General features: G+C 34.8%; 1 protein-coding gene across 1 annotated transcript in view; it reads right to left on the bottom strand.

Annotated features, from left to right (window-relative positions):
* Positions 1–822: 822 nt before the first annotated feature.
* Positions 823–16,341, bottom strand: part of LOC105624498 (RAC family serine/threonine-protein kinase homolog) — a 62,979-nt gene continuing 47,460 nt past the window's right edge. The window contains exons 8-9 of the mRNA XM_012205858.1: positions 1,293–1,529; positions 823–957 (exon numbers count right to left, since the gene is read on the bottom strand). Coding sequence (XP_012061248.1) covers positions 823–957; positions 1,293–1,529 — 372 coding nt within the window. The remainder of the gene's footprint in view (positions 958–1,292; positions 1,530–16,341) is intronic.

Raw genomic sequence — 16,341 nt, 5'->3', positions numbered from 1 at the left:
ACGAATTATTATATATATATGTATATATATATATATATATATATATATATATAAAATTTATATATAAATATATATATTTTATATATATGTATAGAAAAAAAGAGAAAGACAACACGTTGTTCTCACATTCATTTCGAAAGACGCTGCGTTTCTGATCCAGATCCATTTTTGTTTTGTTGTTAGTTTGTACGCATTACGATTATCGCAATTTATTGTATTATCGACGAGATACTGTAACAAACAAAAATACTGTTAACTATTCTTAAAAAATTAAAACTTTTGTAAACTGAGACCAAACGATTGCCAAAGACTTTATTTATTTGTTGATTCCTTTTTCATATACTTGAGTGACTTTCGAAATAAGCTATATCGAATTTTCATATACAACATACACATACATGGAAAAATATGATAAATCAAAGAAAATTATTGATTGCTCAATTTAACAATATTTTATTTGAATTAGATAAATATTTAATCTAATAACGAGGGATTATTATCAGAGAAATAAGTTGACTTTAAAATCTTTGGGATTCAAAGAAATTGTCAAAATGTAATGAAAAATATTTTTATTCCATATACTATTTAATTCTGTCATATGTGAAAAATGTATTAAATTAAATTGAATTTAATTCTGTCTGAAAAATTCCTATCCTATTTTGTTTTATAATAAAATTAATTAATGGATTTTTAATTACATTTTGTAATTTTGTGTAAGAAATTATTTATGAATATCAAAAATAATTCTGCTAGCTTTTCATTTTAAAGTGTGTACGTGTATATATAATTAAAGAATGATACATATTATACATATATTTGAGATCATTGATGATTCATTTGCGTGATAATATCATCAGGGAAAGATTCAAAATTGGAAAACTTTTTATTGAAACAATCCATTCTTTGTTGCTGCATTTCTTGTCGATTTTTGATTCCTAAAATCCGGAATGGCGATTCCTATACATAACAAAAAATGACAACACAAATTCATTATTGTCTCTTTGAAAAGAACTATTATCTCTTTAACAAAATATGATCTAACACATTGTCAAAATATTATAAAATACTCAATTTCTAAGAAGATATTTTTTTCCGAATAATTTTAATATTTTAATTATCCTGCACTATGATAAATTTTCAGTGTTTTACACTTAAAAAAAAATACAAATTTCGCGTAATTAAAAGAATAGCAGATCTAATTTTTCTATTAATACTATAGATATTCAAATAAATTTTTCTATTTGAATAATTTTAGAGACAAAATTATAATCTGCAGCGTATTATATAATTACCTTTTTCAGCATGTAACTTTGAATATCATAGCCCATGTAAAAAGCGATCCTCTGAAGGCTGAGAAGAGTTCGGAGTCTCAAACGAGGATCCGGCTGTAAGAGTCGTTTCAGGAGATCCCTCGCCGCTGGTGAAATATCCGCATTCGTCGGTAAGATTTCTGGTACATTCGCACGATCCAGCTCATCGCGGGCGATCCTATCAGTTGGTAGAAGTTCTAATGACAACATGGATGGATACTGTAACAAAATTGTAGCATCTGCGATCAGTTCTTCCAATCTTGATTTTCTGTAGAATAATAATTCTCTGATTGTAGTCTTGTAGTCTTATTAATAATTTTATGATGCTTTTATATAGACTTTACTTTTAATGTAGGCACTTTTTATATAGGCTTTTAATTGCGCAAAGCAACTTAATTGATATTTAATCTCTATTCGATTGTTCAATTAAAGGACTTACTGCAGTGAGCTAATCGACATTTTGTAAAAATTTTGTAAAAAACAGAATAAATGAACTCTAAAGTTAAAGAGAAAAATATTAATATCAGTCAATTTACTTGAACATATAAGATTGATACTTTTCCTATTATTATTTCCTATTATTATTTCCCTTTCTGAAAATTTTTCTCGGAATTTTTCACATAATTTTTCAAAGTTTATATGTAATTTATATTTACAGTCATTTAAAAAATCCGTGCAAAATGACCTTATAAATTTTAAACTATGTGATGATACTATCTGATGATTGGATATTTTATAAAAATTTTCGAAATTTATATGCCAGATTTAACACATTTCTATATGAAAATATTGTATGAGAATTAATTGAATTACATTAATAAGTAATTATTGATTCTAAGTAATTGATAATATTATCAATTTTATATTTAAAAATTTTTATAACTTTTTAATAATTTTATAACTTTTTAGACATTTTCTCAGATTTTCTCAGATTATACAGATTGAAACATTTTTCAGAAATCTATATATTTTCTAGAATTTTGTATATATGAGAATTCTAAAATTTCTTATTTCGAAATCTTATGAAATATAAAAAAAATATAAAATATAAAAAAATTTAATTAATTAAATTTAATTTTCTTAAAAATTATAATAATTAGAAATTTTAGAAAATTATAGAAGTCGTATACATGAAAAATATTATTATAAGAATATTATTACAATACAACAAATTTTAAGAAAAGATATAAACTTGCTCAGTATTTCTGAAGTGTTGTTCCAATCTACATAAAAGTTCTGACAAAAAATTTTTTAATTTTATAAAATTCATTTACTCCATTTTTTTAAATAAAATGTATTAACTCATTGTTGCAACAAGTTGTTCAAGTAATTAAGTTGTTCAAAAGAAGAATCGATATCGCGATGCTGAAATTCTGCTAAATTCAAAGCAAAATTTAGTTATTAATAAGCCGTACACCTTATGCATCCATGCTCGAGATCAAAGTTGTGGAAAAACTTTTTCATAACAGCTGCAGATGCAAGAAAGATTATATAAATTTCAATTATTATTATTTTACAATGCTGACCATATTTAATTGCTAAAAGCAATCTAATTAACAATGTTTAACCTTTATTCGATTATTTATAATAATTCAATACACTGCACTGAGAAAAATGTTTGGTACGTATAACCATTTATTTTGTTAATATGTGACTAACAAAAACTTTCTTACTTTTTCATTTAAAAAATGCGTTGTCAAAATAAAATTTCGATTAAAACAGCATAACTTTTTAATGAAAAAAAAAAAAGTTTTTATTACTCACATCGACAAAATAAATAATTATACATACCAAAAACATTTCTCTCAGTATAACTTAAATTGTTCGAAAGAAGGATTGATTCGGCACTTGAAAATCCAAATTGAAGACAAAATTTAGTCCTTAATTAACAGCCGTGCACTTTGTGCACTCGGGACCACAGAGTTTGCGGAAGGACCTTTTGGTCACGGCCACAGAGGTTGGGAGGGCCATAAATATCTTCTTTTACGAGAGGTAGACCGGTAAACTAGAGAAGCTATTACCAATGTGCGGATTCCGGCCTGTCCAGGCGCGCTCGGACGCTCTCGCCGACTACGGCATATTACACAGGTACATACACAGGCAGGGTCAACGGCCACTCACGACCCTCAACCTATTCGCTCGTTCATATCTCTCCACCATGTGGTACGACCTCATACGACCTCACACTCCGCCTCCGCGAGTGCGTCCCCGCGGCAAGTGTGTGGATTTCTTCGCAGCTTTATAACACGCGCGTTGAGACTCGCGCAGAGTTCGCGCGTGTCAAACGTGCAAAACGGGACACCCACTGGATATTTCTTTTGTTGCAGCCGAGATTGTTACGCGACGCGATGGCGAAACATTACCGCACGTGCTCGCGTTGACGCGGAGAAATGGCTTTCAAACGGTGCATACGCGCGTTTATAGCATCGGAGGTATCTCGGTTTTACGTAATCCCCTAATCGCAGGACGAGAGTGTAAAAAAGCAGCGGCCGTCTCTCAAAGTCATCGGAATTGTTAATAAAATAGCAGCATAAATATTCTAATGGTAAATTTCCGTCGCTCACACGAGACAGGCGACTCTACGAAACCTGAACCAACGACTTGGACATTGAAATCGAATAGAAAAAATATCTCTTGGTAATCCGAAATAACGCCTAATTGAGTTAACTCCCAAATAAACTTCGAACTTGAGGATTAACACTCAATTTGAGTGTCATTTCAGATCGATAAAAGTATATTTTTTTCGTAAGAATAATCCAAGCAGAACAAATAGATTACGATAACGTCAAAATGACATTAAAATGAATCATGATTGATTAAAAAAATAATTTTTAATAATCATTTTAGAGTCACTTTGATGTCATCGTGACTTTTTATTTTGCTTAAGAAGAAGATGCTAGAAATACGTTACCCTCGTTTTACGCGATATATATCTTCGAGAATTAATAAGTCTTCTCAAGGAAAATTATTCCTATGAGACCCAGCTCGAACCTCCTGCTATATAAATTTTATTAATTTCCATAGGATCCGCCTCTGTGATTCCTAGCAAAATATGTGCACACTAATCTCGTTAATTAATCTCGATATATCCAGGTTATCACGTCGTTGTTTACAAGCGAAAGAGAACAGAGGAGAAGCTCGCCAGGTCGTTGGACCACGCGCGTCTCAGATCCTGATCGCGCTCGACGCAGACTTGATGAACGGGATATTTCAATTCGATCTTGGCGCGAGAACCTTGACCGAGAATAACGGTACGGGAATGATCGTTACGAGATCGTAGACAGTAAAGTATGGCTTTTAACGCCGCTACCGCCGCCACCTCTTCTGCATAGATCGACCGAGCTATTCGTCTCATCGGCGCCATCGTTCACGACGCTCCATCGATGATGCCGACAAGAGACCATCTCGATTTGTTACAACAAGTTAGTGAAAATCCTTGATATTAGTTAAAGATTGACTAACTTACTTGTCCAATCCTAAATGGTCCCTTGTAAGATCGAAAAAGCAAATCGACACATCGATAGCGAGTAACGAATGGAAAATTTAAGCTGATCGTGTTACACGCATCTCAGTTTTCTTCATATTTAACTCTCCGGAGTTGACGTAGTCTATTGGACTCACTCAATTATATTTTTTTGGAGTTGATGTGATTTATTAGAGAACCTATGCAGTGATTGTTTGGATAAGAAAAATTCTGAAGAGTAAAAATAATTCAGTTTTTTCTGCGAAGTACTGTTTATGATAACATTACGATAATAAATAGATACATTATATTTGAATTTATTAGTTCTTAGTTTTTGCATCTATTATTGTAACAATTGTTATTTTACACAAAAATGTCAAACATTTAACTTTTTTTGTTAATTTAGATTATTTTCATTAAGATGCACTTGAATAATTATTGTAGCAATCATTTTACACAAAAATGTCAAATAATTCAATTTTCTTTATATTACATTGCAAATTTAAATTATTTTTATTAAAATTTACCATTCAATTTTTTCATACAAATTTTGTCATTTTGGTTTCTCGAAATTAATTAATCTTTTGATCAGCATATATTAAATGGGTCTCACAGATGGGTCAATGTTAGTAATTTATAAATTTTGGCGTCAATTCTGGGGGACTAGAGCTTCTCGAAATGTACGATTAATTTGAAATATTGAGATTAACAAAGCATTAGCATGTCGTTTAAATCTTGTCTTGCTCAACATACACACACAAATAAATGTTAGCGAATTTACGATAAGCGTTCTTCAAGATTTTGTCAGCTATCATGCAAACCGAATTACAACGTCCGTGCTGGTGCGCAATGTCTCACCGAAACGCAATTTCGCAAAATTGCACTTCCTGCCATGTGCTACCGACGTCCGGCACATTCTACGCGCAAAAATCCCGACAATCGTTCTTCTAAATACATATATCACTGGAGTGACGTGCGAGCAGCAAAAATAAAGGATTTTTTTTCGATCTTTAGAAGGAGGATAAAATTAAGAAATTCTTTTGCTTCATTTTTCTTTATTAATCTTATGGAGCTGACACCAAAATTTGTAATACAGTTACTAATTGGATATGTCAGACAATTTGTAATTATCTGTTTGTCTGTAAAATAATTCAATAAGGTACAATAATTTAATTTAATTTGATATGAATATGGACAAATAAGAATAAATCTAATTAAAAAAGAGAATGCCTATTAGTAATAAAATTATTTGCAGATCTAAGATTTTTATTAAAATATCTAATTATTAATATTTTTATAAAGATGCTTATTAGCATAAAAAATTATTAATAATTGTTTGTTTCAATTTAATAAGTAATATTACTATTTTGGTTTTACTTCTAATAATACATTTTAATATTTAAAAAAAATGTCGGCGCGCAATTTGCAAATTAGATATGTATATAAATTTACACAGAAATGTAACTACAAAGATCTGCTTTGAATATAGGTATTCTCTTAATTAATTAAATTTAATTTGTATTAATTAAAAGACACTAATAAATTTTAAGAAACTAAAACGACATAACTTGTATAAAAAAGGACGGATACTACAATTATAAGTATATTTTAATAAGTATATTTTCATCCAAATTTACAAATGTAATATAAAAAAAATTAAATTGACATTTTTTACACAAAAATTAATAATTGAATAGATCCAACAGATTTATCGTCAGCTTTGGAAAATTAAAATAAAGTTTAATTAAGGATCATATTGTTACGATACAGTGACCGAATCCGCGAAAAGTTCAGAGTCAACAAACTCGTTTGTGTGCGGCCGCAACTTCGACCTTTCTCTCCGGCCGTGGCGAAAGAAAAAAAGGCGCGGAACGACGTAGACATGGATCTGTATGTACGTTATGCTAAATGTAAACGTACCGCGTTCACCCGTGGATTCCACTCGGCGCGCCTCGAGCAGCTAATTGTTGAGTAAACTCGAGCTTTTGCTTCGATCCAAGCGCGCCGTTCATTAGCACTGTATACCTTTCGCGGCCTTCGCCCGCAAATAATATATGTATATCGAAGAAATTTAGAGAACATCAATTCTGCGTTTATATTTCTCGAGTGTTTGAATTATTCAAGATACACAACTCTTTCCTGCAAGTTTTAGAATATAAACCTCTCGAAACTTTGTCGTGAAAATGAGACAAACGAAAGAAGTGCGTATTCACGAAGAGCTTCTCGTGAGAACTTTTGCGTCCCACGGAAAGTGACCGTCACGATCATTACGGCATTGTAATTAAGACGTTGAGAAAATAAGGTGCAGAGAATTTTTTGATCGTGCAGATTCCGTTAACGAGCAAGTTTTTTTTGCTATGAGAAAACACTGGCCATAGTAATTTGGAAGAAAATCTCAAAAAAATAAATATCTTTTTTACGCAATTTTTTGCAAATATATAAATCCATAACATATATTTTTACTTATATGGGACCTATTAAATTTATTTGTGATTAGGACTTATAAAATTTTCAGTTACATAAAAAAATTATAACATTTGAATTTTATTTTAAATATAGTACAATAATTAACTTACATGAATGGAACAAAACTGTGAAGAATAAGATTATGAAACATAAAATTATTTCAAATCATTGCACTATTTAAAAAAATAAGAAAAATGTCTCAGAGTTGGACGTTGTTTACTTTGAAACTAAGAAATGAATTGTTTTATATTTTAACATACATATTGAAAAGTTAAAATGTCATCATTGCTCTTTTGATCTAACAGTGTAAGTCTTCGAAATCATCGAGCTCCAAAATATCCGAATAATTAAAGATACTGAAGAATCACCTTGATTCACATCACGCATCGATATATTTATGTAATAAGAGATTTACGAAAAGGAAAATTGATGAAGAAAAGGATGTGCAAAGATCAAGAGCTGATAATACGAGGGATAGAATCGGTAGAACAAAGAGTGCCGCTTTCGTGCAAAGATGGACGGAACAAAGGATCTTCGCTGTCACGGGATTGTACATCCAGGAATCTCGCGAGACCACAGCATGGTCGTACGGAGTTCATTCGAGTGAACAAAGGAGGAGTCGTCTAATCGGATCGAGAGATTACGTCGATCAAACCCTCAGGAAGACTTGGAAATACAATGCGAGCGTCATAGAAGAGGCGTCGGTATTGCGGTGCACAGGACTCGTTTCTTGCCGGGGTGCATCGACCAGGGGGCCGGTTCTATTCCCGGCACAACGATGACGATGTTCTCACACGGCGACGTCCGTGCGCCGCCACCGTCTCGCGCGAGAAGGTAAAATCTGCAGATAAGTCTCACAAATTAAGACGACTGGAAGATCGGGTTGCTCGACAATTTTTTACGAATTGAATGAATCTACGAAAGTGAAGTTTTGAGCGATATTTGTACATATAAGGAGTAAAAAATATTATTTATTGATAAATACTTATCCATAAATATACTATATATAATACACTTGTATAATAAAAAATATATAATCCCTTTATATATATATATATATATATATATATATATATATATAATAATCTTTGGAATGAATCTCATTTTAAAAGAGTGAATCTCACTCTAAAAAGAATGAAAATCTGCCACTCTTGAACAAGAATGATTTTTTTTTCAAAATAAGCTAAATTTTCAGTCTCTTCGAGTGAGGTTTCACTCCACGAGATTTAGAGAGTATACCATACACATTATCTACAGTGTGTTACACTCGTGACAAAACGGTATAATGTGGCATTGAAGGGTTAAGAAGCTATCAACGGTATCAGTATTGAGGATGAGGACGTGAGAATATCCCTGATGCGAAGCTTAAGGCTTTCCGAGTACTTTATAGTTTCAGTCTTACGCCGCGATATATGTCGCTGTCAGATTAGAGCAAATCCTCTAAGCTCTAAACCTGACAGAGACAGAGTCGAGGAGTGAATTTTAGATTCATAAAATGCATACAGTTCTAAAATCTTAAAAGAAAAAAAAATTGATGAGTGAGTTGAAACAATACAAGAATATAACGATCGATTAAAAATTCAGACAACATTCTCGAAAACGATACCTACGTTAGAAAATATCTGTCGGAGCACCTATGATCATACAGCTATAAATAAACTTTATATCCATGCCGTCATCAGGATCGAGTCATCTTCTTCTAACAGTACACGCAATTAGAGCTGCTCAATTACACGCTACACTCATCACGCAGCAATCGACGCCGACGTACGCGGAGAGAAAGATCACAAGATGCTCGTGAAATCGGAAGAGGAGATAGAGGAAAACGACGAAGCGGGGAGGGAGGGAAAAAAGAAGATTCAATGGAATAAGAAGAAAGATGGGAGAAAAGAAAAAGCGGAATAGCAGCCGCGAGATGCAAGGAAAAGAGGAGGCTCGTGGAAAGAGGAAGAAAGACCGGTCTTGTAGTTAGCACACGGCGGACATTAACTTCCCATTAACCATCTGCCATTAGACAGGGATGAGGGCCTCGAAGGAAGCCTGGAGGAGGCCCACTGTGCGCTGGCGCCAGGAATAATCGCCAGGATGCGTATTAGGCGCCTTATGCAAAACCTGCGTGCAAAAGTTTCTATTTATAAAGCCGCCTTGCAGCAACTGCGATAAAATCTAATCCCTTTTGACAATAATTACGATAAGGATAAGAATGAGGAGGAAAACATCCATCGATGTGACACACGCAATCACGGACAGCATCATCGCACGAAAGTAACCATCTCTTCTTCTATTTAATTATTTTATTGTTTAGCTGTTTGATTGTTGGCATCATTCACTTTGTTAATTTCTTTCATAAAAGTTACAATGCTGTGTTACAATCTAAACATTAATCTGTAACTGGAATGTACATATCTGGGGGTTCTGGTGATCCTGACATTTTCTTAATTTTTAAATACTGTAATAATTTAGAATAATTTTATGTTTCGCAATCTTTTTTATAATTTTGTTCTATTCATGTAGAGTAATTATCGTATCATATTTATGCTAAATTTAGATGTTAAAATTCTGAAAGAAGAAAACTAAATAAAAAATTTTAATTACCAAGGATTCATACGTTCCTTTAGCGTCACAAAAAGTATGTATTCCTCTTACGAGTTAATTAGCAATCTTGAAAAGATTCTGGGCATTGCTGATTTTATAAAACTTATACTTAATAGGATGCAAATAAATTTTAAAGTAATTTATCATTCATTCGTTTATCTGTCTATATGAACGACTTGATGAACTACTCTCATATATATATATATATATAGATATATCTCTATATTCTACGTTCCATATTCAGTTAACCGTAATAAATCAGGCATGATATTTATCTTCGATGTTATCGAATAACGGGCTGATACACGGATAATCGTTCTTCTTGTCGCTTGTTCTCCCTTCCTCTCTTTTCATTTCTATATTATTATTATTCCATCGGTTGTGAAAGACAGTGCGATCGGTTGACGCGATCGTTTATAAGCGAAAATGTCGAAAAAAAGAGGAGCAAAATATGAAGACTCAAGCGTAATAATAATCGGCCAGTTTAGCCACGTAATAATTATGACTATCTGTGGAACGGATATTTCGCTTATATGTGATGGCCAAGGCACGTATATATTGCAGATAATAATCTATGATCTATAAATAGTCTCGCGGCGGTGGCGGTAGCGACGGTAGAGAGATTGCGCCGCTTCTCTCGGTACCAAAAGAAGAGCTAAAGGAACAAGCCATGTAATTACACTCCGGATGGAAGGAAGATAGCGGGTATAACCGCGGCCTCGCCTGCCTTAGAGTGCCATTCCTAAGAAATAGAACGGTCGTACCCGTTCATTCGTTTGCCAATATCCATTCGTTCCACCTCCCTCTCTCTTACTCTTTTTTTTCTTTTCAAATGATATTTAGAAACTATAAATAGTAAGAGGAAGAAAGGTGGAGAAAACGTTTGCGATCCGCATAGATTAGAAAAAGCTCAACAGAAGATTGACCATCAGTCGCTCGTTATATTTAGAGAAAAAGATATAACATTATAACTAAAGATGACAATTACATGTTTTGTACGTAAAATTAATATAGTTGAATAAATTATTTTGTAGTTGCAATAATTATAAAATAGTTTATTCAACATATATATAAATATATATATTAATTTATATATAAAAATAGTATAGTTGTTATCTATATAGTTGCTACTATTATGTTTTTTTCTTTAAATGCATAACAAAAAAGAGAGAGAGAGAGAGATATGTTGGATAAATAATTTTATAGTTGCAACTATAAACCAGTTTGTTCTACATTATAGACAATTTAGTGACAGTAACTATATAAGTGTAAATACAATAATATAAGTAACAACTATGTATGTAAATACAACTACGTGTAATCTTATTCCTAACACAATTAATAGATGAATAAACTATTGTATACTGCAACTATGTAAGTGACAACTATACAAGTCTTATTACATTATGCATAAAATTTGTAGTTTTATTACAATTATGTCCTTTTTTTCTAATTATAAGTATAGAAAACAGTCACGCAATTAAATCGGACTATCGTCTTTTACAATGTAATTTTTTACAAATATCTCTACATTGTAACGTTTACGAAGGTGTCAGTGCTAAAATGCACTGCCGATAAATCTTTTCTCCTTTAGATCTCACGTGACAACGTTCCGATCGAATCATTGTACAGGGTGTCCTGGGTGATTCTCTCGAAGATCGGTCTCGACTAATGACTTATTAGCATCGCGGAAATTAATGTTTTCGATAGCCATGTGATTAGCCAAGAGCAGAGACCGAGAGAAACCATTTCGCAACGGACGAATCCGATTCGTAGGCGCATAAATACCTACGTCGAGCCGCTACAAAGTAGCAATCGTCGAAACGATCCGCGATATATCACACCAGGTATATCCCCCTGCGCTCGAGGAAGCCGAGTCGAGCAGACAGTCGGCGGTATCCTCTGGCAACCGCATGCACGCACGCACGCACGCACGCACGCACGAACGCACGCAACGCACACGTATTCGCTCACGCGATCACAAACATACAGCTCGCAGGTAATACTGCGGAATCTATAAATAGACGTCGACCAGGGGCAGCAAAGCCGCACCGGTTGCACGCCAAGTGTCTATCGTTCCTGCGAGATAGAGGGAAAAGAGGACCAGCCGGTTCAGCTGGGATGCCTCCGAGCATAGGCGCCAACGAGTGCAGAAGCGGAATCAGCAAAACGTGATATGAGAATCCACGTGGTGGATTAGAGACGGAATCGAAGAAGTGGGTACAGGATGCCGGGTAGAACGGCATCTTGATTGTGTAACGTCGACATTTCGATGAAAATCCCCTTGGATCACGATCCGTGTCCTTACTGACGTTGATTCTGGTTCTCTTAAAAAATCACTTAGAAAAAAGAAGCGATAGTCGTGAAATACCTGTTTTGTGAGATTAGATAACTACTTAGTTATATTAGTTTAGAATTACTTACGCGACACTCGATCTTTTATTTTATTTTAAAGAAGCATTTGACTTATCTTGAGAAGCATTAGGAATTTCTATTACACGGTATGTATTAATGTGTCAATTTTGGGATTATTTTATTAACATGATTTACACACTGAAAAAAATGTTTTGGTTAAATCAACAAAAGATATCAACAAAAATTTTGACGAGATCAAACAGAATTTGTAGTTGTCATAAATTCTATTTAATTTTGATTAAATCAACAAAAGATGCTAAGAGGAATAACATTTTGGTGAGAATTTTTGGTTATCATGAAAAATTCTGTTTGATCTCATCAAAATGTTATTCTTGTTGGTATCTTTTTGGTTTAAAAAATCAAAATTTTTCTCGCACGGATGACATCAGACGAGATTTACATCAATGAAAAAACAAACCAGCAGCTCTTCAATTTAATTAATGGATAGGCTGGAAAAAATAGGTACATCAATCAGGAAAGAAAGGCTTCCTCACCCTGCACGCTTAATAGGTAACACCCTGTACCAGTTCCTAACCAGTTCGCCGTGAGAGCACACGCTGCGGCGTTGCGCCGTATAACACGCACCTGCGGCACGTCACACCGTTCAAGCGTATCCATTGCGTGCTTTCATACCTGCGTCCTTCGCGGTTGTGCTTTTCGAAACGATCGCCACCGATCTCACGAACGTCTGCGATTCTGCCAGCGGGATGCGTCTGGCTTGTCGGCTTTTTATCCCGTTGCAGTTTCTTCTACATCGTTCGCCTCCCCGCCCGTTGCCTCGAAAGGAAGTAGTCGCGATGGGATGCGTCCTGGCCGCAAAGGATGCGATGACGATATCACTGCGTGCACTTGGGAGACGCTATCGACTCGGCGCGCCGATTTTTTCATCCACGGAACTCGCCCGGCGCCGCGAGAGGCAGGTTAAGAGAGAAAGAAACCAAAGGTCTACGATTAAGGCTGCGAGGCTGGTTTGCCTTGCGAAGGCTTTCTTGCGTCCTGTCATCGATCCTGTGGCGCACATAGGTGCACCGTATCCACGGGAGTGTTCCTCCTCCTGCTGTCGGTGCTTCTATTACAAAAAAAATGCTTTTTTGCGCATCGCTTCGTGGTCGATCGAGTCAAGGATTGCAGCGAGAAGATCGCTCTCCTGAAGCGGCGAGTGACCGAGATTTATTAAGCATAAGAATATTACGCGCATCTGCGATATACGATTTATGAAAAATTAACAGCATTCAGCTACGATATGAATGTACCAACCGTATCGTGGTACCGTAAACTAAAAGCAATTGTAACGTTAGGTAATAATGATATCGAGCCGTGAATAGAAAAGGCAGAGGAGACGCGAAGAGAAGACTTGCCCGTTCATCACTCACTGAGATCCGGTCTACATCCGCATATTACTGGAGGCAATATGCTGGAGGTGACATGGTCCAACTGGCAATTACTTTCAACATTTTTCCCAGACTCCTTTTTCGCGTAAATTGACAGGACGATTAAAATGAGGCGGAGTCGATTCGCCTCGCTTCCTCGCATCTTGAGAAACTCGACATGCATTTAACTTCCTGTCGATACCGGCGAAGGAATTGACATAAGCGATAGCTTTTTGCGTACCCACTATTCGAGAACGAATGACGCTCATGTATACATTAACACCCCTCCATTTGTCTATACAATACTTTTAAATTGAAATGAAAATGTCATCACTGTTACCCAAAATGTATAATAAAATGTATAATAAAGGATCTAGCCTACGTATTATAAATGTCTCGAAGCAAATAAGGTCAAATAGATCGTAACCAAAGGAATTCCATTGGAATAAGGATAGAATTGTATTTGACAATTAAGCCATATAAACTCAAATCATCTTTAGTAAAATGATAGATATATATGTATTTAATGAGAGATGATAGATATTTTTAAATACTTTTTTGTGTATATTAATGATTTATGCATTTAGATAATAAGGACGCAACATCAACATATGAAGTTGGCATTAGCAAACTATGTGTATATGATAGAAAAGATTACAATAATTCTTGCCGAGATAAATGTGAAAAAAGACAGACATTTCAAAAACGATCTGACTGTTCATTAACACGCTATATCGCGCCAATGACGAGATACAATCAAGTTCCGATTATCTTTTTGTCTTCGCGCTTTCTTTCGTAATCGAATGGCTATCTAAGATGGATGATAACGAGGATTGCGCCGAGCAAGGAACAGTCTTAACGATAACGAGAACCCCGACGACATATATGAGTCGTAAGACACGGATGGCAGCGGTAATAAAAAGCTCATCCTTGTCGTGCGTCTCCTCTTAAAGACACCCTTATTCACGTTTAATGGCACGCACAAAGAAGGGTAACGACTGTTGCGACCGACGTCTCTAATGGTCGCACGGCCGAGCTAGACGCGAGCATGAAATAAAATTGCACTCCGCTGCTGTAATTCAACGATCGCGACAACAACAACGACGTTGTAAACGCAGTGAACAACCGTCCTTTTTAATGGCGACATTAAGATATCGTGATAAATGATTACCGGGGTGGATTGGAAGAACCATGGCTGACAACAAACTTCGTCAGCCACGATTACATTCCTTCTGTAAATTACTTTCTTCGTGGCATCTCTCAACTGTTACGATCCATAATGTATTTTCGAAGTAAATATAATGTGTAAAATATAATGGGCATTTTTTTAAATGAAATTTAATCTTTAAATTATAATCTTTTCAATATTATAAATACATATGAGTTCTTTTTTTTTAATTCCAGACGTCTCAATATTAACACAACTATAATTTTTAGATTAAAAATTTCGTATTTACATCAATAAATAATACAAATATAATAATGGAAGAAATAAAAAAAAACAAATGTGCTCAAAGTCCGTATCAGCTTCTATAGAGATTGAGATTGGAATTTAAATTTGAGATTTAGAGATTGAGATTTATATTTGACAATCAAATCTAACAAAGAGAGGTTACATTCTGCTCTTCACCGATTTTAATCAAACTTGTAACGATGTTAGAGGAGCCTCAAATGAACACCTGTAAACACCGTTTCCGCTAATGGGCCTTAGAAGCCGCGTAATGAGCATTTAAATATATACCAAAAACCTGGAAACAGTATAATATCTCGGAAAGTATATTTTGAAAGAGATGTTTTATACAAAAATGGTAGAATTTAATAAGATATATTGGATTTATTGGTTTTATTGGTTTTGACTTTGAATGGCATCGCCAAGGTCAAGATTGACTATGCCTCCCAAGGTCAAATCAATAAAGCCAATAAATACATCTTATTAAATCCTACCATTTTTTCTCAAAAAAATGCATACTTTCCGAAATATTAGACTGTTTTCAGATTTTTTTGGTATTTTTAATGCTCATTACTCGGCTTCTAAGGCCATTAGCAGGAACGGTTTCATAGATATTTATTTGATAGGTTCCTCTAATATTATTGCAAGTTTGATTAAAATCGGTGAAAAGCAGAGCGTAGCCTCTCTTTATAAGTTGAATTGGTTTCTTTTGATTAGTTAAATCCAATCTCAATCTCAAATCTGACGGACTAGTTATGAAAACTAGTTATGAAAAGATAAGAAAATTTTTTTTAAAAATAGTGATTGTCTTCCATTTAATTGCACCGAACGTTATGGAAATTCAGACAATCACATTTCGAGAAACATCCAGACTCCACCGTGTCATTCGCGGTACTGCAATAAATAATAGCCGCAATGCGGTTCTCTCCAAAGTTCTCCTGCTGGAGAAACGACACGCAAGTCACGAGCCGGAACGAAACGTTAACGAGACACACACGGGGTACGATAGAACGTTCGCAAAGTGGCGACGAAGCGGCGGTCCCCCTTGTCAGACGTCGTCTCCTTCTGTCCTCCGTAAAGATGTTCCCTTTTCTTTCTGCTTAATGGCACGGACAAAGAAGGGTTGCGCGATAGTCACGCTCTCGGCGCTTACAGCTCGCTCGAACGGAGTGTTCAGGTCCCCTGCAATCTGCACCGCGCGCGCATTACGCACGTTTCTGCGGATGCACGCACATTCAAGGTGCGTTCCTTCTCTCCTTCTCTCTCTCTCTC

This window comes from Atta cephalotes (genome assembly GCF_000143395.1).
Source record: "Atta cephalotes unplaced genomic scaffold scaffold00080, whole genome shotgun sequence".
NCBI classification, from domain to species: Eukaryota; Metazoa; Arthropoda; class Insecta; order Hymenoptera; family Formicidae; genus Atta; species Atta cephalotes.
The sequence above is the reverse complement of the archived record's forward strand: the minus strand, read 5'-3'. Positions and strand labels throughout refer to the sequence as shown.